The 25907-nt window shown below is 43.6% G+C and overlaps 1 protein-coding gene across 2 annotated transcripts in view; it reads right to left on the bottom strand.

Annotated features, from left to right (window-relative positions):
* Positions 1-25907, bottom strand: part of EMB2771 (E3 ubiquitin ligase) — a 305147-nt gene that overhangs the window by 113625 nt on the left and 165615 nt on the right. For both annotated transcript variants that reach the window (XM_087395130.1, XM_087395131.1), the window contains one exon: positions 19132-19233. In XM_087395130.1, the coding sequence (XP_087251256.1) occupies positions 19132-19233 (102 nt within the window). The remainder of the gene's footprint in view (positions 1-19131; positions 19234-25907) is intronic.

Below are 25907 nucleotides of genomic sequence, written 5' to 3'. Positions count from 1 at the left end.
TTATTTTTAAATTCACCTTGCTGCAAATGGTAATTGCAGCATGGCAAAATCAGCAGATGCCTGTGTCATGGAAAAAGGGTCTTCTCAAACTGATTCCAAAAAAGCAGCTATGTGATTCACTTGGTGATTGGAGGCCAATCACGCTCATGCCAATCATTTACAAGATCATTGCCAAAATGGTGGTTGATCAGATTAAAGGTTATTTACATGATGGGTTGCATCCCTCCCAATATGGCTTTTTTCCATGTCGCCATATCACAAATAACATTGCCAATGCGTATATTGGGATTGAATATGCCAAATACACATAGCAGGATGTTCTACTCTTGCAAGTAGATATTGCAAAAGCCTTCGATACAGTTCAATGGGATTTCATCTCGCAAACTATGCGAGCTTTGGGGTTTGGACCAAGAATACAGCAGGTTATTTACTGGCTTCACAGAGATAGCAACGCGGCTTGCATTCCCTCTAGGGATATCTCTGATGAGTGGATTCTTCGTTGTTCGGTCCGCCAGCGATGCCCTCTCAGTGCTTTACTGTATGCCATTGCTACTCATCCTATGCTGCAATATATTGATCATCTTGTGGCTACAGGATCACTTCATGGCTTGGAATTGGATGCTAATCGCAGCATGGTTGCTCAACCTTATGCTGATGATTCTTTCTTTACCCCGAAGAATACACCCCATGATCTTGGTGCCTTGATGCAGGCCCTCTCTGTTTATGGTTTGGTAGCTGGTCTTCATGTTAATTTTTAGAAGTCTGAGCTGCTCCCTTTGCATTCCAAAGACTAGCATAGTCTATTATGGCCCGGGGATATCATTCCACCCACTCAGTTTGTTCGTCATCTTGGTTACCCTTTGGGGTAGGAACTCACTCACTGACAACAAACTGATTGGGTTTTGCCTAAGCTTCGGAAAAAGTTTGAGTATTGGAAACTGGCAACCTGGCCTTTGCACGTTCGTCTTCAAATAGTGCAGTCCATCCTTGTGGCATATATTCAATTTTACATGCCATTAATCATGTTCACTAAGGCAGATCTTACATCTTTCATCTCTGTCTTTATGGAAATATTCTGGCGATCCAAACATAGCACAAAAAATCTCAAGCTGCTTTCGATGCATCACATTTGTTCTCCCAAGATGCATGGTGGATTGAACATCACGGATATTCATGTGCGTATTCTTGCCCACAGGGGGAAAATGTTGCTGCAATTTCTGCAAGGTGATCAGCCTTGGGCTCTTATGATTAGGACTCTTGTCACTCATATCAATATTTCTGTGTTTGGTCATTGGCAACTCGATCATTGGGATTTCTTTTTTGGCTGCACTGATGGCACTTTGCCTGGCTGCCCTTTTGTCTCCTGCTTGCTTCTTGACTGGAAGCATGTTCTTTCTCATCTGGAATGGAATGGACGGCAATCTTTGCTTGGGAATTCTTTGAGAGCTGAAAGCATTCACTGGTCGAAAGTGTTTCAGTCTCCCTTGGCTTTACTGGAACCTCGACGTTCCTACTTTGTCTCGTTTAAAGGCATCACCTCAGTTGCTGATGTTATAGATGATGCTGGTACAGTGCTCCCCTTTTCTCTAGCAGCCACTACATATGGATTGGGCTCTCATTATCATCCTTTGTGGCGACAAATTACTTCTATGCTTTCGCTTATGGTGTTGAATCATAATTGAATCAAAACTGACAACGTTTGCTAAAAGAAGAATGGGAAAGTAGGATAAGAATCAGGAGGGGAGCTGAAGAACATGAATATGTACCTATAGAGAGTGATCAATGCATTGCACGACAATATATATGCATATTTTGATCCAAATTGAAGAAATGAGCATGAAGAATGAGTACAATTATAACTGCACCCCATGACACCTAAGATAGTCAAATACAATATTGTACATAGGATCTAACACATCTCATCTTCCAACAATTAATCTCATATTGAACCTACAGGCTCCTATGTGGAGTCTAAAATAAACATCACCTCTCTTTTTCGATAAGGAACCTTGTCAAGTTGTGATAAGAGATTTGTTTAAACATTAACCTATTTGACATTTGCTTTTTTGCAAAAGTTGCTTCATATATTCCTTCCCAAAGGGTAATATGGTCTTGGAGTCTAGAAAGAGGCTCTCATACCATTAGGTATAGAACACTACTCATGTTTTCCCAAATGATTGTATTCTTTATAGGGATGCATATGGTCATGCTACAATTTGTCCAAAATGTGGAGCACTATAATATAGGCAAGATACATAAGGCGAAAAGATATCAAAGAAGGTGTTGTGACATATGCCCCTCCTTTCGAACTCCAAGACCGGCTGGAAGATTGGACTTTGGCTTCTCCAGGGTCCTCTTCTCGTCCTTTGAGGCTATCTCAGATTACTGTACCTACATTGTATAAAATCCTTTTGCCTCAACCTTGGGTTTTAGAGAGAGGTGATTTTGTTTGGCGAATGCATCGCCCAGCCAAGTGGTGGAGGAAAAGATTACAGCAACTTTGGGCCTATAAAGTACCGCTTCAGCAATAGGTTTTCTTTTAGCGAGTTCTTTTGGGAGTGTTTCCATCTAAACAGCTATTAGCTCATCGACACATTGCTCCTACACTTTGCCAAAGATGTTCTGCTTCTTCAGAGACTGTGCCTCACTTGTTTTGGCATTGTCCGTGCTCTCGTGAGTTTTTTGATCTGCTTCAACAGCGCCAGCGAGCGAGATTCCCATCTGTTCCATTTGTGAAGTTCTTCTGGCTATTTGGGTTTCATCCATCCAGACCGGAGTTTCATCTTTTCTTCGTTTGGGTTCACTACTGGGCACTATGGACTTTATGGATATATAAGAATTGTAAAGTCTTTGGTAATCCTACTTTCTCTCTGTTTGGCTTTTTTAGGCATTCTCTGCAGCAATCTTTCTTTGATTGCTTGCAAACCCGCTGCATAGAACATGAGGTCTTTTTGGCACATACTGAAATTTTCAGTTGATGTGATTGTAGCACCTTATTTTGAGATTGCTACTCATATAATATAATCAATCAAAGATTTCACCCAAAAAAAGTGTGTATGTGTGGTGTGTGTGTGTGTCTTGTGTGCAGTGTGTGTGTGAGGTGAGAGTGTGAGAGACGATGGAGAGCTCTGGAGCCCCCGCAGCCCTGGTCAACCCTCCGTCCCCCTCTGTTCCCTCCCTCGTTTTGCCTGTAGTGCCCGTACAGCCCCCGTCTTCTACCTTGCAGCCTTCATCGCCATCCGTACAGCTCCTGTCAACTGTACGAAATTCCTACAGTCCATACAGCCCCCCCGACCCCTGCAGTTATCTACACAACCTTCGGTTCAGCCCTTCGTACAACCCTCCGTCCAGGCAGACGTGGTGCAGACGCCAGTACCTGCTTCATCCGTACCTGCAAAATCCGTACAAATTTCCCCACCCGTATAAGCTCCCGAAACATCCTTTGTTTTTTTTGCTTCCTCTGTTCCTCCTGCTCAAGTCTTCATTCGACGAAAGCGTGGTGCTTTGCCTTCTTCATCCTCTTTCAAATCGGCAAAGCTTGATCTCGCAGATGGCCCTTCTTCTTTCCTGCAGCTGGATCTTCTGCGTCAGTTATGTTGAGCCTCTGTCACAGATGTTCCGTCATCAGGTTCACCGTTTGTTTGCTCTTTGGATTCTGCCCTTCTCGTTTCACGACTTCGACAGGCTCAGCAGTTTGGAGTCTGTCTCTACTTTATGGGCAAGGTTCTTTCTGCCGCTCAGCTTTGTCGTTGGGCTGAAGCTGCAATGGGTCCGGATTGTATTTCCTCCTTTGTCTTTCTGGGAAAAGGATTTTATTATGCCCACGTTTCTTCGACTAATGTGGTGGAGCCGCTAGTCAGTCGTGCTGGTGTTCCCAGGGCTGGTTTCTTCTCTTATGTGATGCCCTAGGATCCACTTTTCGATCCTTCTGCTACCCCTCTGACTCATTGTCCGGTTTGGATTACTCTCAAAGCGCTGCCTGTGCCTCTTCTTCAGCATCTTCCAACTCTTGCAGCTTTTTTGGCAAGGCCTCTTCATGTTCCGAGACAGGAGTTCTTGCAAGCTTCCCGTGATGTTCGCCTTTGTGTTTTGTGGGATATGACGCAGCCTGTGCCATCTACTCTAGATCTTGATTTGGGATTTGTCCATCCGATGCACATCAGGCTGCATTATGCATCTTTTCCCACTGCATGTTATCGGTGCCGACAGGTTGGTCATTTTGCACGTGATTGCCCTTCTACATCCAAGCCCATTCCTCCTGCTCCTTCAACTGTCAAGGTTACTCTCCCTTCTCCTCTGGTTTCTACTATGGCTTCTTTGGAGAAGTCTTCTACTGCTCCGAAGCACTACTGGAGGAAGGTAGATAAATCACAGGCAAATCTTCCTCTTGCTGAAGAAGCTCAGGTTTGCACCCCTGTTGAGCACCATCAGTCTCCTTCTACTCAGGATATGGATATACCCCTTGCAGAGGGGATTTTACAGGATGATATGCATGCGCTCTCTCAAGATGCTGCCCCTGCTCTTACTCAGGTTGATCCTCAGAATGAAGCTCAAATGCTAGGTCCTGCTTTATCAGATGCAGCTTTTTCGTCGGAAGATACAGATGTTGATTTAGCCTATTTGCCTTTGATGCTTGTGCCATAGTTTTCTTCTGTCCGGGATGCAAGAAGTACCTTTTTTACTAGAATCTTTTCATCCCATGTTACAACAGGTTTTTGACCCTGTGATTCAAAAATTTCGGGTACCAGCCTATATCAAGAAGAATCACAACGGCAAAAAACAGCTTGTTTTTATTGATGGTGTGGTTTCATCACTGCATCAGTTTTTACAGAGCAACAATTTGAAGCTGGAGGATGTTGTGTTTGATCCTCCTCCAGCTTAATATGTAACTATTTACTTGGCTGCCTCATCACTTATGCTCTGAGGCTTTACTTGTAAATTTTTTCCTTGTACTTATTGGTGGGTTTTTGCCTCTTTTGAGGTTTCCCACACAGAAATATAAGATTTCACTAAAAAAGTGTGTGTAGATTGTGTGTGTAGATTGTGTGTGTAGATTGTCTGTGGTGAGAGGATTCACAGCTTGTTTGTTCTTTGGACTCTGCCCTTCTCGTTTCCAGTCTTTGATAGGCTCAGCAATTTGGGATCTGTCTCTACTTTATGGGCAGGGTTTTATCTGCAGCTCAACTTCGTCGTTGGGCTGAAGTTGCCATGGGTCAGGATTGCCTTTCCTCCTTTGTCTTTCTGGGCAAAGGTTTTTATTATGCCCACTGCTCTTCGACTGATGTGGTGGAGCAACTTGTCAGTCGTGCTGGTATTCATGGGGCTGGTTTCTTTGCTTATGTGATGCCCTGAAATCCACTATTTGATCCGTCGACCTCTCTTCTGACTCATTGTCCGGTCTCGATTACCCTCAAAGCGTTGCCTCTACCTCTTCTTCAGCATCTTCCTACTCTTGCAGCTTTTTTGGGAAGGCCTATACATGTTCCGAGACAGGAGTTTTTGCAGGCTACTCGAGATGTTCGCCTTCGTATTTTATGGGATATGATGCAGCCCGTGCCCTCTACTCTAGATCTTGATTTGGGATTTGCTCATCCGATGCGCATCGCTTTGTTCTCCAAAGATGCATGGAGGTCTTAATATTCTCAATATCCATCTGCACATTCTTGCCCATAAGGGGAAACTCATGCTGCAGTTTTTGCAAGATTCTCAACCATGGGCTGCCATGATTCGTCGTTTACTCTTGCATGTTGAATCTCCAGCATTTGGTCATTGGCAGCTTTCCCAGTAGGAGTTTCTTCTTGGTTCTCTGACAGGTAAAATCCCTAGCTGTCCTTTAGTTTCCCATTTGTTAATGGATTGGAAACATATCCTTTCCCACTTGGATTGGCATGGCAGTGATTCCTTGCAGGGCCACTCTTTCAGAGCTGAAACTATACATTGTTCTAGAGTGTTTGCCCTTCCTTTGGCTTTGCGGGAGCCTCGACGTTCGTATTTTCTAAGTCTCAAGGGGATTCGTTTAGTTCAGGATGTTGTTGATGATGCCAGATTTCCCCTTACTTTTCCTTTGGCCGCTGCCAAATTTGGCCTTGGAATGCATTATCATCCACTTTGGCATAAGATTACTTTGATGCTCCAACCTTTTCAGCCGGTTCCTCCATTGCATCTACAGGATCGTCTTCAAGACTGGCCACTTTCTTCTGTGGGCTTCTGATGCCGTCCTCTGCAGTTTGCACATATTCCTCTCTGCTCTTTATAAAGTTCTACTTCCTCCACCATTTATCTCACAAAAGGCAAATCAGCTTTGGCATCTTAATCATCCTATGAAATGGTAGGGGAAACGTTTGAGACAGATTTGGCATTCTAAGATTCCTCTTCGTCAACAGGTTTTCTTGTGAAGAGTTTTGTTGGGTGTTCTTCCTCATGGACAGCTCTTGGCACAATGACATATTGCTTTCTCTATGTGTCGCAGATGTCTGGCTCCGAAAGAGACCATGCCTCATCTCTTTTGGCCTTGCCCTTCCTCTTGTGCTTTCTTGGACTTCCTTGGGCGGATTTTGAGAGCTCGGTTTCCTCAGATTGCTTTTGGTAAATTCTTCTGGCTTTTTGGTATACATCCACCTAGACAAGAGTTTGATATCTTTTTTTGTTTGGGTTCGGTACTTAGCACTCTGGACTCTTTGGAAGGATCGCAATCATAGGGTCTTTGGTAATCCCGTTTTTTCCAATTTCTCTTTCTTCAGACACTCTTTGCATCAATCGCTTTTTGATTGCTTGCAATCTCGTGTCTTTAAACATGATGTATATTTGTCCTACAGTGAGATTTTCTCTTGATGTATTATAGCTCTCCCTTTCTGGGATCGCTTTTTCTGTAAGATAATGACTCCAAGATTCCACACAAAAAATGTGTGTGTGTGTGCGCGCGCGCAGTGTGTGTGTGTGTGAGAGAGGCAACAGTGTGTGTGTAAATGTGGTGTGTGTATGTGTGTGCGCTCAGTGTGTGTGTGTGTGTGCAGTGAGCTAAGTGCTCGCTGATCAGCGTCATCCGAGATCGTTTGGCACCTGCCTTTTTGTCCGTACCTCCGTACGGCCGTCGTACGGTTCCCGTACGGCTTTTGCGTCAAGATACCTTACCATCGCGGCTCCGTTCAACCCTGCACGACATTTCTTACCTGCAGTCTGCCTTCTCAAATTCCGTACAGTCCGTCCGTACTGTTCCCGTACAGTCGTCAAATTTTCACATCCGTACTGTCCCCATACTAGTTCCCGTACAGTCGTTAAATTTCCCGTCCAGACTCTCTGTTGTCCCGTACAGCCTGTCAGCAGTCCCGTACAGTTTGTCAGTCCTTTCCTGCAACCTCTCAATCTGTCCGTACAGTTCTGTCAATTTCTTCGTGCCACCGTACAGTGCTTCAGTTTAGCGTCCGTACAGCCTTACAACCCTTCTTTGTGCTCTGTCCGATTCTCTCTGTTTGATATCTGTTGAATCCCTTAGCCTCCATGGCAGAAGCAAACAAGTACTATGTCAAGAGAGCCCTCTCTCCTGAACCCAAAAGAAAATCAAAGAAAACCTCTTCCCCCATAGCTCCTTCTGAAGATGCTTCCTATGTGTTTGATATGCTGAATGATGATTTTCAACAAAGTAGAAGGAAATGGATTCAACCTGCTCCGGAACTCACTTACAAAATGAAGCTGCCATCTCTTGTGCATCCTTTGAAGAAGCTCTCTCAAACTGCAGTTATCATCTTTTTCCCAGGCAAAATTCCCTCTGCTAATGATGTGGGACACTGGGTGAATTCTCTCCTAGGTGGATGCTATGTAGAAGGAGTCTATTTTGCCTCCCGAGGATTTTATGAAGTTCATCTTTTGGATGCTTTGATAAAACAAAAGATGCAGGAAATGTCTCCTTTATTTTTCGGTCGCGAGATGGTGCATATCATGCCCTGGTCCCCTAATAAGGACTATCAGAACCTCATCAAGCATCAAGCAGTATTTGGTACAGAGTAGTCATCAAAGATCTCTATCTGCTTCTGAGCAGCATTTATTGTCTTGTGCTTCCTCCATAATTGATGCCAATGATAAACGCAAGCTGTCCAAATGGCAGATCAGGGGCTGAGTTAAACCTATGCTAGATAAGGGCTGTTCCTCTTATTCTTTTTTTCGGAACTTACATGCACATAGACAAAGCCAATCTATCATGAGGGTCAGGAAATCAGATGGTCTTTGGACCCAGTCTCTCTCTCAGCTAGAAAAACAATGTCTGGATCATTTTCAGCTTCTTTTTTCTCAGCCATCTTCTTCTACACCTCAGGTCGCATTGGCTCGTAACAGATTTACTGAGCTTGTTTCTCCCATTGTCTCCTCGCAAAAAGCCTTAATGCTGGAAATGTCCTTTTCAAATGATGAATTGGATGAAGCCCTTAAGCATTTGGGTAAACATAAATCCCCTGGCTGGGATGGTCTGACGGTTGAATTCTTTGAAGCCCTTTGGCCTGAATTGAAGGGTCCAATTCTGCAGTTTATTAATGTAGCCTGGCAGCACCAACATCTTCCCTCAGCTCGGAAGCATGGTCTGGTTAAGCTTGTGCCCAAAAAACCTCTATGTGAGACTATGGATGACTGGAGGCCCATTACTTTGATGCCGGTCATATCCAAACTGATTGCCAAAATGTTGGTACACCGGATAAAGGATATCCTTCATGATGGACTTCATCCCAGGCAATATGGTTTTGTTCCAAGATGGCACATACATGACAATATCTCTAACACTCTCATCGCAATGGAATATGCAAAATATTCAGATCAAGATGTGTTGGTCATGCAGGTGGATGTGGTGAAGGCATTTGATACAGTACAGTGGGATTATGTCTCTCAAATCATGCTAAAACTTGCTTGGTTTTGGGCCAAAGCTAGTTAATGTCATATATTGGCTTTACTCAAATTCCACTGCACAATGCTTTATAGGGAATCATTTGTCTGAGTCTTGAACTCTCGAACGTTCAGTTCGACAGGGATGCCCTCTCAGTGCTTTGCTTTATGCCATCGCTTCACATCCTTTGCTTCTTTATATGGATCATATGGTTGATACTGGACAGCTAGAGGGGCTTCAGATTTCTGGTTCACGACCCTTCATTGCACAAGCCTATGCAGATGATTCATTCTTATGCCAAAGAACAGTCCATTGGAGATTCGCCTCTTGATGGATACCCTTTCAGATTTTGGGTTGGCAGCTGGTCTTCAAATTAATTTTCAGAAATCAAAACTCTTGCCCCTGAAGCATTGTGACTTGCATGCTATCCTGTGGCCTGGCCAGATTATTCATCCAGAAAATATAGTAAGACATTTGGGCTATCCTATTGGCTGGAAAATCAGCAATAAGCAACAAATGTCGTGGGTGTCAAACAAAATTCAGGACAAATTAGAATATTGGAAGATCTCCACTTGGCCTCTGCATGTACGGCTTCGAATTGTCTAGTCTATTGTTCTAGCTTATGTCTAGTTCTACCTTCCTCTATTACATTGGTCATCTCGAGATCTCACATCTTTTATGTCTCAAGCCATGGAGATTTTTTGGAACACTAAGCTTCATGAAAAAGCTTTACGGCTGCTCAAAATGGACTTGCTTTGCTCACCAAGAATGCATGGTGGTTTGAATATAATAAACATCAAATTTCATGTGTTGGCAAGAAAGATCACTATGATCAAGACATTTTTTCAACAACAGCAGCCTTGGTCTATCATGCTGGCAATTTTGTGTGGTCAGATGAGCACAAATGCTTATGGACATTGGCTAGTTGATCCATCGGAAGATGTACTTGGAAAATTTCAACGTAAAATCCCTGGTTGTCCATTTTCTAATTCCTTGATTCAGGACTGGAAGCAAGTACTCTCTCACATCAAATGGTCTCCTCATCTTGCTTCTATAGCTTCTTCACTCAGATTGGAAAGTATTCATTGGAGTGCTGTGTTTTCCTCTCCCCTTGCTGTTGAACAACCCATCAGAGATTACAATCTTATGAAATTGGGTATCCGGTTCATTGATGACGTGGTAGATATGCAAAGAAATATTCTCACTTTTCCAGTAGCATGTCGACGATACAATCTGGCGATGCATCATAGACCTATTTGGAAAGCTATTGCTGATCTCCTACTCCCTCTGGTTCCGATTCCGACATTGAATGTCAGTGACAGGCTTCAAGATTGGCACCTTCAGTCTTCAAGTCCAAGCATATCCTCTAGGCCTTTGCAGTTATTGACTTCTATACAGACTTATCTATTGATATTACCTTCTCCCTGGATTGCCCATCATGCTAATTCTCTATGGCATCTGAACAAATCATTAGCCTGGTGGAAAGAAAGATTGCAATTGATATGGAAGTTGAAAATGCCATTGAAGCAACGACTATTTCTATGGAGATGCATTGTTGGTATTCTTCCAGTGGGAGTGAAATTGCCTAAAAGACGGATAGGTTCACCTCTTTGTCCAAGATGTCACCTTACATCTGAGAGTATTCCGCATTTATTGTGGTTTTGTTCATGTTCCAGAGCCTTCTAGACAGAATCTCCTATTTCTTATCTCTCAGATTTCCAGGTTCTACAGGTTTTTTCTGAATGTATGGCAAACTATCAGCTTCTTTGTCACAGTATTCTCTCTTCTTCCACTGGATCAGATACTGGGCCTTATGGACCCTCTGGCTGCAGCGCAATCAAGCATTTCTAAATTCTCCCCTTCAACATCCTTATGAGTTCTTCAGAGCCTCATTACGGCAATCTTTATATGATGCCTTACATGAGGAAGATTTGGATGTTTCTTGTATTCAACTTTTCTTTTACTGCTTCTGATGGATAGGGCTTTAGCTCTCTTTTGAGCACTGCCTGGATGTAAATGAATGTTTCATAATATCAGTATCTTGGTTTCACCAAAAAAAAAAGTGTGTGCTCGCGTGCACAATTTCCCATTTGTTATGGTCTTGCCCGCACTCTCAGATATTGATCACTCATGTCTCTCATTTGCTGCGGCTTCAGTTTTCCTCTATCAGATTTGGGAAACTCTTGTGGATGTTTGGATGCTCCTCATCTCAGATGTCTCCATTCCTCCTTTTCTTTCACGGGGCTCGTTTTTGGGTACTATGGACTATTTGGACACAGAGATTGCATTCTAGGATGGGACAACAGTTTCCTCAGGCATATGCTTTCTTCAGAATGTCCCTCAAGCTATCTTTATATGATAGTTATGCTGCGAGGGACTTGGATGCTACTAGCCTTGAAGTGTTTTCTGACTGTTTTTTAGTTCTTCCATTAGGCTCTCTTTTGGAGTCTAATGTCATGTACATTGATTTCATGTTAATAATATAGTTACTGGTTTCACACAAAAAAAGTGTGTGCGCGCGCGCCAGGTATCTGATCTTTGGGATACTCTCCATTTTGGAGACTTCCCATCTTGTATATTTATGAGAATATAAATACACTGCACTGGATTTTACTTTAAAAAAAAGTGTGTGTGTGCGATCCAAACATGGCAAAAAAAGTCTCAAGCTGCTTTCGATGCATCACATTTGTTCTCCCAAGATGCATGCTGGATTGAACATCTCGGATATTCATGTGCGTATTCTTGCCCACAGGGGGAAAATGTTGCTGCAATTTCTGCAAGCTGATCAACCTTGGGCTCTTACGATTAGGACTCTGGTCACTCATATCAGTATTTCTGCGTTTGGTCATTGGCAACTCGATCACTCGGATTTCTTTTTTAGCTGCACTGATGGCACTTTGCCTGGCTGCCCTTTTGTCTCCCACTTGCTTCTTAATTGGAAACATGTTCTTTCTCATCTGGAATAAATTGGATGGCAATCTTTGCTTGGGAATTCTTTGAGAGCTGAAAGCACTTACTGGGCAAAAGTGTTTTAGCCTCCCTTGGCTTTACAAGAACCTCGACATTCCTACCTTGTCTCGTTTAAAGGCATCACCTCGGTTGCTGATGTTATGGATGATGCTGGTACTGTACTCCCCTTTTCCCTAGCAACCACTACATATGGATTGAGCTCTGATTATCGTCCTTTGTGGCGACAAATTACTTCTATGCTTTCGCCTTTTGTTTGGATTCCTCCTTTCAAACTCCAAGACCGGCTGGAAGATTGGACTTTGACTTCTCCAGGGTTCTCTTCTCGTCCTTTGAAGCTATCTCAGATTACTGTACCTGCATTGTATAAAATCCTTTTACCTCAACCTTGGGTTTCAGAGAGAGGTGATTCTTTGGCAAATGCATCGCCCAGCCAAAAGATTACAGCAAGTTTGGGCCTATAAAGTACGCTTCGGCAACAGGTTCTCTCTTGGCAAGTTCTTTTGGGAGTGTTTCCATCTGGACAGCTATTAGCTCATCGACACATTGCTCCTACACTTCGCCACAGATGTTCTGCTTCTTCGAAGACTGTGCCTCACTTGTTTTGGCATCGTCCGTGCTCTCGTGAGTTTTTTTATCTGCTTCGACAGCGCCTGCGAGCGAGTTTCCCATCTGTTCCGTTTGGGAAGTTCTTCTAGCTATTTGGGTTTCATCCATTCAGACCAGAGTTTCATCTTTTCTTCGTTTGGGTTCGCTACTGGGCACTATGGACTTTATGGGCATATAGGAATTGTAAAATCTTTGGTGATCCTACTTTCTCTCTGTTTGGCTTTTTTAGGCGTTCTCTGCAGCAATCTTTCTTTGATTGCTTGCAGACCCACTGCATAGATCATGAGGTCTTTTTGGCATATACTGAAATTTTCAGTTGATGTAATTGTAGCACTTTATTTTAAGGTTGCTACTCATATAATATAATTAATCAAAGATTTCACCCCAAAAAAAAAAACTGTGTGTGTGTGCGTTTTTTGGTAAAATCCTTGATTGATTATATTACATGTGTGTGTGTGTGTGTGTGTGTGTGTGAAGTGTGCATGGTGAGAGAGAGGAGTCACCTCTACCACTCTGCCTCGTCAAGGTTTCCGTACAGCCTCCCCCTTCTGTCCCGTACACTTGTATGGTCCCCGTACAACATCCGTACGCTGTCAATACGTCTGTAGAAGCCTAGGTTGCAGATTCCGTACAGGTTAGGTGTACGTACCTCTGTGCAGTTCTGCTCGCAGTTCCGTACACGTTCCGTACAGTCCCGTATGCATCTCCGTACAGATTTCGGAAAGAGCACGTCTACAGCTCCGTACACGTTTGTGTTTCCGTACTTCTCTGTAGAGTCCAGCATCCGTATGCTCAGCTCCCGGTTTCCTGGCTGTTCATCCCTCTGTTTACTCCTCCCTCCTTCCCTTTTTCCTTGACAGTCTATATCCTTTTTGTGACCTCTTGCAGCAATACCTTCTCTTGTCCAGTCTTTTTATTCTGTCTTCCTTCGTTACTCTATACATATTTCCCTTTCTTTACCTTTCCTCTTTCTTCAGAAAATGGCAGATGGTCCATATGCAAAGACTTTTCAAAAAGAAAGATCAGTCCAAAGCAAGAAGCAAAAGCAGGTCATGGGTCAGGATGACCCCTTTCATGCCTCTGCAGAGACTCAACTTGTATACGAGGTGATGCATGAGGGTTTTGAAGATACCCGAAAATTTCGGAAGGATATAATTCCCACCACAGGCATTATGATCGAAGTGGATGATATTTTTGATCTAGTCAAAGAATATGCCAAGCATGCCATCATTATCTTTTTTCCAGGACGTATGCCTACTGCTACAGATGTGGGTAACTAGTTGACTAGAACCGTGGGCGGTCGCTATGTCAAAAAAGTTCATTATGCAACAAGGGGCTTTTTTGAAGTGATCATGGCACATGAAGAGCACAGACAGATTTTATTGGAGCACTCCCCTCTTTTTTATGGGCAGCAGATGGTTCATGTGTTGCCTTGGTCTCCTACCAGAGATTATCAGGCGTTGATCCGACACAAATGCCCTGTCTGGGTGGAAGTTGTGGATTTCCCTCAATGTCTAGCTTCTCTTTTGCCAAAAATTGCAGCCTCTCTTGGCAAAGTGGTTTGTTCACCACGGCCTAATGGCAATTCAAATAGATTTTGTATTTTGTGGGACATAGATAATCCCACCCCGGAGTCTTATTCGGAATATTTCGATGGGCAATGCCTTCTATAGGCTGAAATGGGGTCTCTTTGCACGTGCTTGCTTTGAATGCAAGAAGTTCGGACATATGGCTTCGCAATGCCCTTCACATATTCCCAAAATGCCATTGCAGGCTGATTTGTCACCGCCTTCAAGCAAGACTTCTACTACCTCCTCTTTGATGAAGATTAAGGGGGCGAAACAATTCTTTGCTATCCAGGATAAAGGGAAAGCACCGGTTGCTTTGAATGGTGATGTTCCTCCTTCTGTGCCTTCGGCCTCTCATCCTCAGGCGAAGGAAAAAACTTTGAATGATGCTTGGCAAACCCCAAGAAAAGTCTTCTCACCTAGGAGACCTTTGCCCTCACGGACTTGGAATGGTGCTTCCTCTCAGGGCAAAACACCGGCTGAAAATTCTGGTATTGGTTTGACTTGGGCTGAGGTGACTGCCAATCGTACCCTCTTTCCAGAAGAAGAAGTTGTTGCCTTATTGTCTTCTCCTCAGGCTGAATTTTCTTCTCAGGGCCGAGGCCCGGATACTAAGGTGAAAATGCAGACATAGAAGGCATTTTTGCTTTTGTACATACCTGCCCTATACCTGTAAATATGCTTGATCATCTCAAATGAGTCACTTTGAATGTACAGGGTTTGTGTGATGGTCGAAAATGGAAACTGGTCTGCCTGTATATATGCCGATTGCAGCCTGATATAGTGGTTTTACAAGAGCATAATCAGCATATGTATGTTGGCAAATCTGGACATTTTGCTGGTTATGACATTTTCTATGTTGGAGGGCACTCTTTCTCTGGGGTAGCCTTTTTTATTAAGCATGATCTTCACCCTATTGTGGCCTTCAATGATCACCATGGTCGATGGATGATCATACAATGCCTTGTTCAAGGCGACATCTTTGAATTTGCATCAGTATATGCTCCTCAATCTTCTATGAATCGAGCTTTGATTTGGGATGCTATGTTTAAATATCCATGGCGGCATTATGCTTTTATCTGTGGTGATTTCAATAATGCCCCACAACCAGAAGATAATACCTCGGGCCACACTCACATGATGGCTACTGAAAAGCAGGCATGGTCTAATTTTTTGCTTCAATTGTCTCTAATTGATCTCTGGAAGGAATTGTGGCCCATGCTCTCGGGCTATACCTTTCAGCATAATGCTCAATCTTCATATCAGGCACATTTGGACAGATGGTATCGGGTTGATCCGCAACATTCCGATGCCTTCACTTGTCAGCTTTGGATTGACCATGCTTTCACATACTCTGATCATGCTCCTCTTTGGCTGAGGCTCTCTTTGCATGACTTTCCACACGATAGATTGGCTTGCAAACGCCTTTTACTGATAAATAATGGTTACCTTGACCATGCGGATTTTCAAGACATGGTTTCTGATGCCATTCAGCCTCTTTCTCATCAGATGCACATTGATCTGAATTATGCATGGCATGCTTTTGTTGCAAGAATGCAAGCTGTTATTCAGGATTATGGTAAATCTTACATGCATGCCACACGGGAGACCGTGAAGCATGCCAAATACACTTGCCTGAGTTTGACAGACCTCAGTCATCTTCGGCCTTTGTCTTTAGAAGAAAGCATGCTATTATGTCAGGCTAAATTTTTTCTCCAATCGAATGATCGAAGAAACCTTGCTAAATGCGCGATCCGATCTAGGCAAAGGGCTTTTTTGGATAAAGGTTGCTCTTCCAACCAATTCTTTAAAAGTTTGCATTACAAAAGACAAGCTGCCAAAATTTGTCGGATCTGGATGGTTCTTGGTCCTCATCTCGCTCAGAGCTTGCTACTTTTTGTGTGCAGCACTTTTCATCTCATTTTGGGCATGTGTCTGCCCGCCAACTTCTTTTGCAGCATGTCCATCCCATCCTCTCTGATGCTCAAGCTTTGGAATTGGAAATTCCTTTCACTGAAAGAGAATTTCCAGATGCTGTTAAATCCTGTGGCAGATGGAAATCTCCCGGATGGGATGGTCTCATTGTTGGAATTTTTTCATGCCTTCTGCGATATCCTCAAGCAAACTTTGCTGCAAATGGTTAATTCAGCTTGGGAAAATCAACAAATTATGTCCCAGAAAAAGGACTTGTGAAGCTCCTTCCAAAAAAGCAGTTATGTGATTTGCTCACTGATTGGAGACCAATAACACTCATGCCAGTTATTTACAAGATCATAGCCAAAATGGTTGTTGATCGTATTAAAGGTTATTTGCATGATGGGCTTCGTTCCCCGTAGGCATATCACAAATAATATTGCCAATGCTTAAATTGGGATTGAATATGCCAAATACACACATCAGGATATTCTGCTCTTATAGGTGGATATTGCAAAAGCCTTTGATACAGTTCAATGGGAATTCATCTCGCAAACAATGCGAGCTTTGGGGTTTGGAACAAAAATGCAGCAGATTATTTACTGGCTTTACAGGGACAGCAATGCAGCTTGCATTCTTTCTGGAGATCTCTCTGATGAGTGGACTCTTCGTTGTTTGGTCCGTCAAGGATGTCTCCTTAGTGCTTTATTGTATGCCATTGCTACCCATCCTATGCTGCAATATATTGATCATCTCGTGGCTACAAGCTCCCTTCATGGTTTGGAATTCGATGCAAATCGCAGCATGCTTGCTCAACCCTATGCTGATGATTCTTTCTTTACCCTGAAGAATACGCAAAATGATCTTTCTGCTTTGATGCAGGCTCTCTCTATTTATGGTTTGGCAGCTGGTCTTCATGTAAATTTTCAAAAGTCCAAGCTGCTCCCATTGCATTCTAAAGACTGGCATAGTCCTTTGTCGCCCGGGGAAATCATTCCACCCACTCACATTGTTCGTCATCTTGGTTACCCTTTGGGGAAGGGTCTCACTCGTCATTAACAAACTAATTGGGTGATGGTCAGGCTTCGAAAAAAGCTAGAATATTGAAAATTAGCAACCTGGCCTTTGCATGTTCGGCTTCGGATAGTACAGTCCATCCTTGTGGCATATATTCAATTTTATTTGCCTTTGATCATGTTCACCAAGGCAGATCTTGATTCTTTCATGTCTGCCATTATGGAAACCTTTTGGCGTTTCAAACATGGCAGAAAAAGTATCAGGCTGCTTTCAGTGCATCAACTTTGTTCTCCCAAGATGCATGGTGGTTTGAATATCACGAACATCTAGGTGCACATCCCTGCTCACAGGGGAAAAATGTTGCTGCAATTTTTGCAAGGTGATCACCCTTGGGCTCTTATGATTAGACCTCTAGTTACACATATCAATAATTCTGCCTTTGGTCACTGGCAAATCAATTACTGGGATTTCTTATTTGGTCGCATCGATGGCACTTTGCCCCTGCCCTTTGGTCTCCAATTTCCTTCTTGATTGGAAGCACGTCCTCTCTCATCTGGAATGGAATGGTCGATAGTCTTTGCTGGGAAATTCTATGCGAGTTGAAAGCATAATCACTAGTCGAGAGTTTTTCAGTCTCCACTGGCTTTACAAGAACCTCTTTGTTCCTATTTTGTTTCTTTTAAGGGCATAACTTATGTTGCTGATGTTATTCAGGATGATGGCTCTGTGCTACCTTTTTCTCTGGCAGCTACATAGTATGGCTTGGGCTCTCATTATCGTGCTTTGTGACAACAAATTGTTTATATACTTTCGCCGTTTGTTCCGATTCCTCCTTTGGAACTTCAGGACAGGTTGAGAGATTGGACTTTGACTTCACCAGGGTCCTCTTCTCGCCCTTTGAGGCTATCTCAAATTACAGTGCTTGCATTGTATAAAATCCTTTTGCCTTAACCTTGGGTTTCAGAGAAAGGCAATTCCATTTGGCGAATGCATTGCACAGCCAAGTGGTGGAGAAAGAGATTAAAGCAGCTTTGGGCTTACAAAACTCCTCTTCCACAACAGGTTTTCTTCTGGCGAGTGCTTCTGGGCATTTTTCCATCTGGACAGATGTTGGCCCGTAGACACATTGCTCCTACTTGTTGTCACAGATGCTTGAGTAGTTTTCATCCACCCAGACCAGAGTTGCATCTTTTCTTTGTTTGGCTTCGCTATTAGGCACTCTGGACTTTGGTGATCCCATATGTTCCTTGTTTCATGATCCCATCTGTTCCTTGTTTAGTTTTTTTAAGCGTTCTCTGCAACAATCCTTCTTTGATTGCTTTGCAGACGCACTGCATAGATCATGATGTATATTTAGCATACACTAAGATTTTCAGTTGATGTATTTTTGGCTGCCTCGTTTTGAGGTTGCTACTCTTGTAATATAATCAATCTTGCGCATCTAAAAAAACACTAAACTGACCTGAGGTTTTCAAGATTACATCCATCCTACAAGCTAACTAATCTCACTCTAAGGTTTCAGAGATTACGTTGGCCATAGAGGGTGACACTAAGTAATCTCATTTTGACCTTGTTACCCAAACATGATAGCCTGGTGTTAGAACCCTAAAGATGAGCAAAGCAGTATCTCGTACGACTTGTGATCATCTAAGACCAGCTGAAGGGTGAACCGGTAAAATTGAACAAGTCCTAGCCAGTGAACTAATAAGCTCATGTCACCTATGGTGATTGACTGAATACTGTGAAAGATGTTGGCTATCACTACCTTCCCACAAGGTGCCACTACCCTAGCTGGATGGTATAACTTCATGGTTAAAACCATGGAAAGAGATATCTCGGTATCTGATGAAGACCAATGCATACCCTGCCAGTGTATGAAGCCCAAAAGCAAGAACTCATACAAAATCTCACACGTGTGATCAGTATGCATGTGCACAACTAAAGAAAAAATGATAAAAAACAGAAGTGAATATCCATGGAAAAAAGTCGGCCTATTACAACAAAGTTTCCAGTTTCATCAAAATCACAACAAAGTTCCTAGTTTCATGAAAATCACCAAACTATCTTATTTTCTAATAGAGCGTGAATATCCATGGAAAAAAAGGGGCCTATCACAACAAAGTTCTCAGTTTCATAAAAATCGTCAAATTATCCTATTTTCGCATAGGAGTATTGTGTCAAGGATATTACAGCCATATGATTTCCATAAGTAATAGCTCCATCAACATCATTACGTCGCCGTAGATATCGTAGAAGCCTAAAAGTTTCTAAGTGGCCACTTCCCGCCATTACCTACAACAACATCAGCATCAAAAATCACTTCCTAGGACAAAAAGCAGTCTCACATTTTCTACCATGACTCATACAACAAATCCAACATAGAAAGTCATTTCATTGAATATAAAATCCTACAACGAATTGCTAATTTCATGATGCGTAAACAATTTCAGCTTCCCTTATTCACATTCCACATATGATAACCTAAATGCCGAGTAGATGTATTGATTGTACAAGAGGAGTGTGGCCACTATATGGCCCTAAATGGAGTATATAGAAAGTACAATTGTGTCACTATATGGCCCCAAAGTCAACTGATTGACCAAGACTAGGACAAAATGTCCTAACTATATCAGGAACAGGTGCTAACAAACCCCCCTCCATGGTATGGCTGTAGTATCCTGGATGCATCGTAGGTAAACTATAGCATGGTTGCACATATTCGTCCACCTTGGATATAGCAACCTATGATAGTACAGGGAGATCAACATCACGTAATAAATGGTGCTAAGTGTAAGGCATGTCAAAGTTGGGTCGTGGCAGAGCCTTCGTGAAGAGATCTGCTAAGTTATCCTCCGTGGGAACGAAGGGCTACTGTATATCTCTAGCTTATAAGCGCTCTCAAACATAATGATGATGTATCTCAATATGCTTCGTCCACACATGAAACACTGGATTACGCGCAAGTGCTAAAGCACTCTAGCTATCAGTGTAGATGATCGTAGAAGCGTCCTGGTTGACATGATTTACGGAGCTAAAAACAGTCTACAGTAGTTACGAAGGCTGCCCTAAACTCAGCTTCACAACTAAAAGTGACAACTCTAGGCTGCTTCCTTCTAAGCCAAGAGATGTATGAAGAGCCAAGCATGCACCATGTTGGCACTATTTGACACATGGGTGTCATAACAACCTGCCCAATTACTATCGTGAATGCATGCAAATCCATTGAAGACTGGTCACCATAAAACAATCCCAAATTCTGCGTGGCCTTCAAGTAATGGAAGACCCACTTCACTGCCTGCCAATGCCGTGTGCTAGGCTTGTGCATGTACCTGCTTAACTGGGAAACGGCATACTACAAATCAAGTCGGTTATGACATAAGTAAATAAGGCAACCCACAACAGCCTGCTGGTTTTAAGCATTCTTTTTTCATGAAATTACTGGTTTTTTTAAATGTTTGACATGAAGTGTATATTTCATCCCTCTAATTTGGACTATATGCACATTTTTTGGGATTTTTTCCAAAAATGGAGTTGACTTGTCGTTTGCATGATTTTGTTTTTTTTTTTAAATGACTTGGTGTTAATATGGTTTAGTCTTTTTTTCATACACTCTTGTAGGAAAGGGTGTCTACACAAGCTAGGGTCAGTAGATAAAATATGAGTTCCAAGTCCTTCAATTTCCTAAGTAAATAGTTTAAATCTTTTTGATATAGAGAAAATGCAAGAAATGGGGTCAGATTCATAATTAGAGAAAGTGTCAAAAGGTTTATATAGTAAACAAGACAAGTTTTAGAGTATTTCCAGCTAAAGCCAATATTGAATGTAGAAAAAGATTTGTTAATGAATAATCTTTCAAAGAATTCTAAAAATTCCAATGAGAAACAGAAGCCAGGTTCCAATGGAGTAGAAACAGGCTTGCAATCCTCGAATTGGAAGCACTACAACAGCTGTCCTTGACTCAGCATTATGCCCCCCCTGAATTGGAAGCACTACAACAGCTGTCCTTGACTCAGCATTATGCCCCCCCTCAACATTAGCAAATTGGAATTGCATATGATTTCTGCAAATCTGCCTTGAAATTTGCAATTTTCTGAGTGTTTGAGCCAGAGATAAGCATGTCATCCACATCAAGAGTTAAAATCAAAAATTTTGATTCACTCTTCTGGACATAAAGAGTGGGCTCTGTAGGGCTGTTTTATAATCCAAGGCATAGAAAAAAAGGAATGTATCTTCGCATACTATGCCCATGGTGCCTACTTCAAACCATAGAGGGCCTTTTTCAGCCTGCATACCTTATTTACAGAACCTTCAATCTCAAAGCCTGGAGGTTGGGTGACATAGACCTCTTCCAGTAAATCACCATGAAGGAAAGCAGTCTTATTGTCCAGCTGGTGAACTTCCCAATTCTTGTGGGATGCAAGAGCAATGACACACTGAATGGTCGTGATGCGTGAAGTGGGAGCAAATGTCTCCTCAAAGTCAATGCCATGTTGCTCGGCATAGACTTTTGCAACAAAGCGGAATTTGTAGCGATCAACACCGCCATTGATTTGTAGACCCACTACCTGGTGGCAACTCACACACCTCCCATGTGCCATTTGAATGAATGGAATCAAGCTCAGCTCTCATGGCATCCATCCATTCTCTGCTATCAGATGCATCCTTATAACAAAGGGATTCCTCATTGCAGGCTGTAGCAATCAAAGCAACATGAAGCAAATTGGCATCCATTTGTTTTATACCTCCTCTGGTGCAGGCAGCCAAGGGCTCAGCTTTCTTGCTGTCCCATAGAGTATCCAAGAGCCACCTTGGAACACGTTCCTCTGTAACCGCATGTTCAATAGCATGATCATCATGTGGCTGCAAATTAGGCTGAATATGGTCAATAGGAGGCAGCTGTGAGCTCTTAGAAGCATTTGTACCCGGATTCTGCAAAGTTTCATCTGAAGCAGTGAAATGGCATCAAATAGATCAGACGCTTCAACAGATGGCTGTTTTTTTGCAGTCCAGCCAAGGTGAAGCAGCATTCTCACCAAAAACAACATCTCTGCTGATGATAACCTTTCCTGTACCAGGCTGATACAACCGATATCCTTTGCTCTGTGAGCTGTAGCCAATGAAAATGCATTTAATAGCCTTATCCTAGCTTATGCCTCAGCTGAGATGGAACATGTGCATATGCCAATGACCCAAACACCCGCATGTGGGAAATCACATGCTTCTTGCCACTCCATGCTTCATAAGGAGTATTGGTCTTAAATACCCATGTGGGTAGTCCGTTCAGTACATGGTTGGAACACATAATGGCATCCAACCAGAATTTATTTGGTAAAGACTTGCCCTTAAGCATGCACCTGCCCATTTCCATTTTTATGATTTGCAAACTTGCGGAATGTATGGCACAGTGCATTGATGAATTATACCCCAAGCTGCTAAAAAATCAGAATATTCATGGGACATATACTCACCCCCCCGCCAGCAAGGAGAGTCGAGAGTTTGTTCCCACTTTCATTCTCATCCATGGCAAGAAAGCCCTTGAAACAAGAGAAGACAACTGACTTGGTCTTCATGCCATAAACCCAAGTGAATTTGGTGAAGTCATCCACAAAAGTAGAGAAGTATAAGTCATCCCCAAGTGATGCCGTCCACATCGGCCCACACACATCATTATGCACAAGATGCAAATTCTTTGGGAAATGCGAACCGATGCACTTTGCTCCATAAGCAGCCCTCACACACATGTTTGGCAGGTGCATGCATGGGTGGAAGGTCTACTACCATAACCTTTGAATGCATTTTCACCAGATATTTGTAGTAAGATGCCCCAATCTCTCATGCCACAAATGTGAATCTGAAATGACAGATTCAAAGCCCAAATTTGCTAGCAAAGCACTACGCCCTCGTGTGCGTCGTGCCTGGGCTGCATGTTTCATCATGAAGATGGGTCCTATGAAAATTGCTCCTAGATATGTGTATGACTGCACTATCTCCACTAGTTCACCACGATAGGTGAAAGTGAGTCGATTAGTCACCGCTCGTGAGCTGTTGAAGATCATAACCTTAGTTTCCCAAGGTTGACTGTCAGATCTCTCTCTGTGCAAAACACCTCTAAGGCCTCCAAATCTCTCTGTAGTCCCTCCGCTGAAGAGGATATGAGGATATGAGAGAGAGAGAAACAAAGAAAGAAAGAAAGTGTATTATTGTCCACTAAAGGCCAAAATGGGCCCATGGGACATCAAGAACTCTGCGTACAAGATAGCACAAAATCAACGTGCCACAAAGAAGAGGCATCGTCGAATATCATTTAAGTGCTACGCAATACAATGCAAGTGAAAGTACATAATGTCAAATCCGAGCCTAAATACAAAGTAAGCTAGATGCAAGGAAATCGCCCCTGGGTGCAAAATGGGGGGATGAGTACAATATGTCAATGCAAAGATAAAAGTCCAGGTGTCACGGAGTCTGAGAACCAAAATAATACTGGAAATCCTGTCCATCGACTCTGCCTCCTGCTATGAGAGTACAAATCTGAGCAAAAGTGAGGTGAGCGGCTGTTGGGACAAGATCTCCATGAGTAAGTCTCCTCCGAAAAGCTGCCATCATCCTGGATCGTCTGGAGATGAAGCGGCGAGTACGTCCCCTATGTAACAAGATCCTGCGGCGTCTACAAACCATCTCATATGTACATCCACAGCGTGGAGGCATGTGTCCTGTGTGAGCTCTGACCTCCTCGTGCTCCTCCTGATACATGTCATCTGGTATAGCGTGTGTCTGAGCTCTATCAGGCTGGGCTCTATCACGCTCCGGTCTGTGCTGATGGTCTCTGAGGTAGTGTCGTCGAAGCATAGTGGCCTCCCTGACATAAAGAGCTAGGCAATGCTGATCCTCATAATCCATCACTCGTGAGAGAGGTCCAAAGCCATCCGTGAAGAGACAGTGGAATCTCCCTCTGATCTCATAATATAGCGGGCATCTGTAAATGAAGTGCTCCTCTGACTCCACCTCTCCCATGGTGCAACAAGGGCAGATCCTGGTCTCTCGGCCTGGACGCCGTCCATCCTCCATGCGTCGCATCCTACCAGCCTCTATCTCGAGCTGATGCGAAGAGACTCTAAGCTGGCCAAGGGCAATCCTCAGTGAGTGGGACATGTGGATACCTGTGTAGCCTGGTGGAATGACAAATCCATCCTCTGAGATCCGAAGGAAGTGGTCACGATATGTGTCCATCTTCGTCGGAAGCTGCGTGGGATAAATCCAAGTGCGGTACGTATGAAGCTGCAGCAAGTCTGCTCTCGTGACCTGACTAAGCTCCTGGCGAGTCAACTCGAGATGAGGGGCATCTATGCTGTATCGGAAGGGAGGCAGTCTATCCATGTCTAGTCCAAGAGATGTGAGCCACCTAGTGAGTCTGAAGTACCAGCAATATCGGGCCCCAGATCGTGCCAACTCCATAGAAGATGCAAGTGCTAACCATGGCAAGCGAGCTCTGCCTGCTGCTGAGTCTCCAAACTCCCTAACCCTGTGCAAATACATGACCGACTGAAACGCTGCATCCAATGCAAGGGGAGTAGCTCCAAACTCTGCTAGCATGATCTCGTGCGGAACTGTAGCCTTGGCCCTAATGAGCCGAGAGAACATGATGATCTGTAACCTCTCTACTCGTCTCCAATCTGCAGCGCCAAGGTCTCACCAATGTGTCAAATAGCAGGGATTTCGTATCGGGATGCTAAAAGTGGGACTGAAAACACTGACGCTCAAGATGAGCCAACGAAGCATACCCTTTACTAATCCTATCTCGTGCTGCATATGTCATGGTAAAGATCGGTCCCCTGAAAACTGCCCCCAAATAAGTGTACTCTCTAACAAGCTCAATGGGCTGTCCGTCATAAGTGAAGCAAGACTCATCCGTGCTGTAGATACGATCAGAGGTGTTGAAAACCATAACCTTGGTCTTGCCAAGGTTAACGGTCAATCCCCTGTCCTGGCAAAACCTGTGGACTGCCTCAATATGTGCCTGGAGGCCCTGAGCAGTAGAGGAAATGAGAACCACATCGTCCGCATACAGGAGGATAGGAATGGAGGATCCTGAGAGAGTAGAGCCCACACCGCCTGTCATCTGTACGAACATCTCTAGCTCATCAATATATTGTCCAAAGAGAGTAGGAGAGAGCGGGCAACCCTGCTTCACCCCAATCGTGCTGCATACCTCCTCTGAGAGCCCCTCACGTGTCCGAACCCGACCAGTGACCCTCTCATACAAAGCCATGATAGCCCACTGTGTTTCTCCTGTGTTTCTCCACTGAAGCCCATCTCGCGAATCCTCTGAAACAATCTGAATCGCGGAACTGTGTCAAATGCCTTCCTGAAGTCCACGAAGCAACAATAAAGCAGTTGCCTTCGTGACTTCGCCTCCTCTACCAGTGTCAAGTGTCGAATAATCCCTGCGAAATCCAGCCTGCCCTCTGGCTCTGAGTCCTGTCGTCTCGGCATGGTTATTTATACGGCTTTCCAAAACTGATGCATAGATCTTGGCCATAACGTGGCCAATCATGATGGTCCTGTAATTCGACGGCTCCATAGGGTCCCCTGACTTGTGAATAGGAACTATGGTATTGCCTAACCAAGACTGTGGTAGGCCTGTACAAACAGACTCATTGAAGAGACGGGAGAGAACAAAATCTAAGGTATCAATCCCATGGATTACATACTCCGCTTGCAATCCATCATGATCCTTAGCTCTCCCGTTCTTCAATCGGTGGACTGCTGCACGGACACTCTCCGGTGTGAAGAGACTAGATGAAGCTGGCCTAGGGGAGTGGGATAAATCGATATCTGGCTGATCTGGAACATCGTATAGAGCTGAAGTATATGCAGACCAGACACGTGGATCTGTGAGGGGGCTCTAAGACTTCGAGCGGAGGAATTTTCTCCAGAATTCCTTGGAGTCACAGCTGAAAAGCAAGCAT

This window comes from Dipteris shenzhenensis, chromosome 24 (assembly GCF_047967505.1).
Source record: "Dipteris shenzhenensis isolate YYH24624 ecotype China chromosome 24, Dip_SZ_1.0, whole genome shotgun sequence".
In the NCBI taxonomy this organism is placed as follows: domain Eukaryota; kingdom Viridiplantae; phylum Streptophyta; class Polypodiopsida; order Gleicheniales; family Dipteridaceae; genus Dipteris; species Dipteris shenzhenensis.
This window is presented reverse-complemented; position numbering and strand designations above follow the sequence as displayed.